At 40.4% G+C, this 4,877-nt stretch overlaps 1 protein-coding gene across 1 annotated transcript; it reads right to left on the bottom strand.

The window, feature by feature from the left end:
- Positions 1-2,674: 2,674 nt before the first annotated feature.
- LOC306995624 (serine/threonine-protein kinase pim-1-like) lies at positions 2,675-3,494 on the bottom strand (the record flags this gene model as incomplete). Its single annotated transcript, XM_079607380.1, has 2 exons — positions 2,675-2,938; positions 3,161-3,494. The coding sequence occupies 2 exons, from the start codon at positions 3,492-3,494 to the stop codon at positions 2,700-2,702; spliced, it is 573 nt and encodes a 190-aa protein (XP_079463506.1). The 3' UTR covers positions 2,675-2,699.
- Between the last annotated feature and the right edge of the window lie 1,383 nt (positions 3,495-4,877).

Genomic DNA, 4,877 nt, shown 5'->3' with positions numbered 1-4,877 from the left:
TCAACTGCTCAATAACTGACAGGTCTGAAGCAGTTCAGCCAATAACTGACAGGTCTGAAGCGCTTCAGCCAATAACTGACAGGTCTGAAGCAGTTCAGCCAATAACTGACAGGTCTGAAGCAGTTCAACCAATAACTGACAGGTCTGAAGCAGTTCAGCCAATAACTGACAGGTCTGAAGCAGTTCAGCCAATAACAGACAGGTCTGAAGCGCTTCAGCCAATAACTGACAGGTCTGAAGCAGTTCAGCCAATAACTGACAGGTCTGAAGCAGTTCAGCCAATAATTGACAGGTCTGAAGCAGTTCAGCCAATAATTGACAGGTCTGAAGCAGTTCAAAACCAATCAAAGCCCCCAATCACTGGCGCTCGCTTTTTGAATTATTATCTCTAAGTTTCAATATTTTAGTGAATGTAAGTGAGCTATGCTCATAATCTGATTTTAAGCTGAAATGGGTCGTACCATTGATATTACTAGAGCACTGAGCAGTTGAAGTAAATCGAAAACTCGGCTCATTCAAGGATGCAGTTATTGCATGGATGGAGCAATATAAGATATTTCAGGGCGCCATCTGGCCTCCAGTAGCCTATGAATGAAACAAATTAAATGAGAATGTGTTACGCTCCATATTGCTAACATTGCCTCATTTTGGATAAAAATAGAAAACCACTTAAGTAGGCCTACTTTGTAATGTAGTAACTTTAGTAGTTTTTCAGCAAACTACTTATTTACTTATTATCCAGTACTTCTACTTATTTCTTAAGTAGCAATACTTTTACTTAAGTATAATTTTTTAGTACTCTTTCCACCACTGAGCACTTATTGTTAATGAAATGATCACAGATCACAACCTCAGTTCAGCCTCAGCTCAGTTTGCCTAATTTACTGTTCCACCCACATATGCATCTCTCTGCACCTCCTGCTACCTTACACTGGCGGGCGCCATACTGTCCTCACTCGAGGCACGCAGGCGTAGACACCCATTAATGAAGACATGCTAATTATTATATGTAGACGGTCACAGACCCTGACCTATCAACGTTGTACATACCAGAATGAAGCATGTCTATAAAGCAGAATGAGTTTTATGCATATTTTTTTTATGTGTAATAAATTCAGACTCAGATTATGTAAAAACAAAGTTTATTTGAAATTACAGCAAAATAATTAAATAACCCAAATGAGTTGAATACTCATGAAAACTACTTGAATAATTAGCAAATTAACAAAAATGGTCGAAAGACTGATAGAGAAGTTAACAATACTTAAAACTTAATTCATTCTTCATTTTCACAATGGCAGTTTTACATAAAGGCAACCGAGTTAAAATAATTATTTTTTTACATTATGACTGTCTGCAATCTCCTGGAGGGTTATAAAATGGAATACCAAATCGTCTAATAGTAATTTCCCATTGAGGTAAGAATGTGCAAGTTGAAACATTTTGTTTAGGGTTGTATGTCTTTGAATTTGTTATTCATAGAATTTCATGTAAATCACTTGTATATATATATATATATATATATATATATATATATATACACACATAGTTTCCTATAAAGGTATCTGCCACTATCAGGTAATCCAGCATTATTTCCTCGCTAAAGCCAAATTTGGCGTTTGGACCTTGTCTGCAGGTGAATCACATGTAGATACTTTGGGCTTCAAATATTAAATGGAGGGCCTTATAGTGTAACTCTACTTTGAGATGTCACTTACCTGGTATTACTTACCTGGTGAAACTGGTAAAATAAGAGGCTTAATGTCTCTAGAACTGAAGCATAATAGGAATGGTTAATGTTTCCAAATGATCACGTTTCCCTGATAAAACAACACATAGTGTTTATTTTCAGAAACATTTTGTTTTTAATGTGGCACACAGGTGTATATATAAATTGGCTGGAACTTCTTTGGCAACTGTGGCATGAACCTCTGCACCATTGGGAGGAAACGTGGTCATGTCAGGAACCTCTGGGAAGCTTAGCAACCTGAGCTTATTTGACGCAAAGCTCTAGAACCGTAGAAATTTTTTTCTGGAGTTGCAGCAGAATGAACCTTCACAGTGATTTCTGTGGAGCCTCAGCAGGTTTTGGAGCAGCAGTGACAGGAAACTTTATGGCTGTCTTCACTGGGAATTCTGGAGAAGCCCTGACAGGATCTCTGGGCCCAAGGCAGCTGAGAAAGAGAGCTGTGTGAAACACCCTCTCTGGGACCCGGATGCCAGTGGTAGAAACTTCGAAGCCTGCCAGCCCCGCAAGACGCTGAGGCTGGAGAGAAGTAGGGGTCATCTGTGTCAGCCCGCCAGACGCAAGGCTAAACCCTCTCCATGACCTGAAACACAATAAGAAAGCATTAATGGTGCATTTTTCATGAGGTATATACATCTGTGCCATGTATAAGGATTGAGTATATGACAATTACAGCAGATACTGAATGGTAATGTAAAGAAGCTGATGTCCATATTCAGATAATCAAGCCAAATTAACAAAAAGCCAAAAAATAGGCCAATATAAATATATCTTCAAAATCATTTTAGCTTGTCTTAGACTCAGTACCTTGAACCAGTCATGAGAGAGCATCTTATCCAGATGGAGTCTCCGCGTTGGGTCGCTCTTAAGGCAACCTCGAATAAAGCGGCAGCATTCTGTGCAGAAAGATTGAGAGTTGTCTAATTATTTCCTTCAACTTTACACTTGCTCTCTAAGCTGTAAAAATGGGAAGGATTTCTGCATTATCCATAAGAACATCTTTTTTGTTCTTACCATCTGAGAAGCCCGGCCGGAACCAGACATCAGTGTCCATCAAAGAGATATCTCTGCTGTCTGGGAAACGGCGGCTGATCATGGCAAACAGCAGCACCCCCAGCGACCACACCGTTGCCTGCTTCCCATAGTACTTGCCCTTCTCATAGTACTCGGGAGGGCAATACCTTGCTGTGCCTGAAGATAGGAGTTTGTCACATGTGTAAGCTTGCTTTTTCTCACTTTAACTGAAATGGCATTTAATTTTATTCAACAAAAATAATATTAATATTGACTATTCTTTGAGAGTTGTGTTAGTGTATTGTTAATATCTCACTGTGTGATGTCAGATTAAGACTTGGCGTAACTGGTCACTAGAGTTTAAATCCAAAAAAAATATGTTTTAAAGATAAGACATACCAGAGTATTTTTTGTAGGATGACCTTTTCATGAGATCACCGCAGCCGAAATCGATCAATTTGACCTCCAGGGTCTCTGTGTTGACCAGGAGGTTCGGCATTTTGATGTCTCTATGTAGCACACCCCTCAAACAGCACATGGCAGCTCCGTCAATCACCTGCCACATGAAGTGACGGGCCAATTTCTCATTGAAGCGGCCTCCATAATTCACCCAAAAGCTGTGCATGTCCATGCAGGGTGAGGGCCGTTCTAAGACCATGATGTACTGGTCAAGATGGTCCTCCCAGTCCAGCACCTTAATAATGTGTCGACAGCGTGGGCCTTCATTGGCCATTACTGTCAGTGCCACCTCAAGTGGAACTGGTTTGGGATGGTCAGGCTAGAAGAATGACAGTTTTTTTTATTATTGTTAGATATAGGATTGGTTTCTCAAATAAGGATTTAGCCCAGTCTGTCCATCTATTGAAATATTTGCACTTTGTGATTTACATTAAAATGTTATAAATTGCAAACATAGAGAGCACAGTATACGTACAAGGCTGATATATGGCTCGTTCTTGGTCTTCGCTGTGAATTTTAAAGCTACCATGAGACCGTCCTTGCAACGGGTCCCTTCAAACACAGTGCCAAATGCTCCTTCCCCCAATTTCTTGCCAATGGCGTATTTCCAGCAAATAGTATCTATTAAAACAGAATTATATGTCTTTTTATTTGTTTACTGTTTAATAAAGCAGTGTCCCGCAGCGAGGCCATACTTTCTAATGAAATGTTGATCAGGAAATATATTTGTAATATTTTTACTTTTAAAAATCCATTTGGCACATGACTATTTAAATGCAAAACAAACAAAAAATTATCGAGAGAGTGAGTGTGTGTGTGTGTGTGTGTGATATTTATTGTCGGACACTAAACTTACCCTCGATCCTCACGATCTTGTCACCGTCCAGCTGTCTCTGCAGATGTGATCCAGTGTCACCTGATGATGAACTGGCTGGACTGTCCTGATCTTGAGGCTTGACATCCTCCACTTGCTGGTTTTCGGCAGTGGGGGGGACTTCAGGACTACTGGAAGGAGGTTCCTGATTATCATTATCCTCTACAGTAAAGATGATGTCCTGTAAAGAAGTCTGATCTAAAGAGAGGAATATCAACCACAAGCTTGTTTTAAATCATATCATCTGCCACATCTTCAAACTATATTTCATCTATATCCAAACATTCATCACATTGTGAATAAATTCATTTATCTGCCTTTTTATAATGTGTGATGTGCTTTTTTTAAATATCATGTGTAATGATTAAGAGAGTTTGTGTTGTTCAAAGCTCATCATTTACCATCAGTACACCTCCTGGATGGGGCTTCATCAGTGTCCTGGTCCACCTCACACTGCTCCACCTGCTCATCCTGAGCTTTGGTGGATTTGGGACGAGACGAACGAAAGAAAAAAGAGGCAAACCTCCGAAATCTCCCTTTTTTCTGCCTCTTATTCTTTGTTTTCTCTGTCCCTCTCTCCTTTCTCTCCTGCCCGCCTCCCTCACCGATGCACACAGGCGTCTCGTCAGGACGAGGATGGAGCTCCGCCTTGTGGTCGGTGGGTGTCAGTGTTGCTCGGGGATTTATCCCTTGCTCACACTCACCTCCTCCCTCAACTCCTACTCTACGAAATTGTCGCTGTCCCATAATGAACACGATAAAACGCTATCAACAACTGAAAAA

The sequence above is a fragment of the Phoxinus phoxinus genome (assembly GCF_949152265.1).
Source record: "Phoxinus phoxinus genome assembly, chromosome: 3".
In the NCBI taxonomy this organism is placed as follows: domain Eukaryota; kingdom Metazoa; phylum Chordata; class Actinopteri; order Cypriniformes; family Leuciscidae; genus Phoxinus; species Phoxinus phoxinus.
This window is presented reverse-complemented; position numbering and strand designations above follow the sequence as displayed.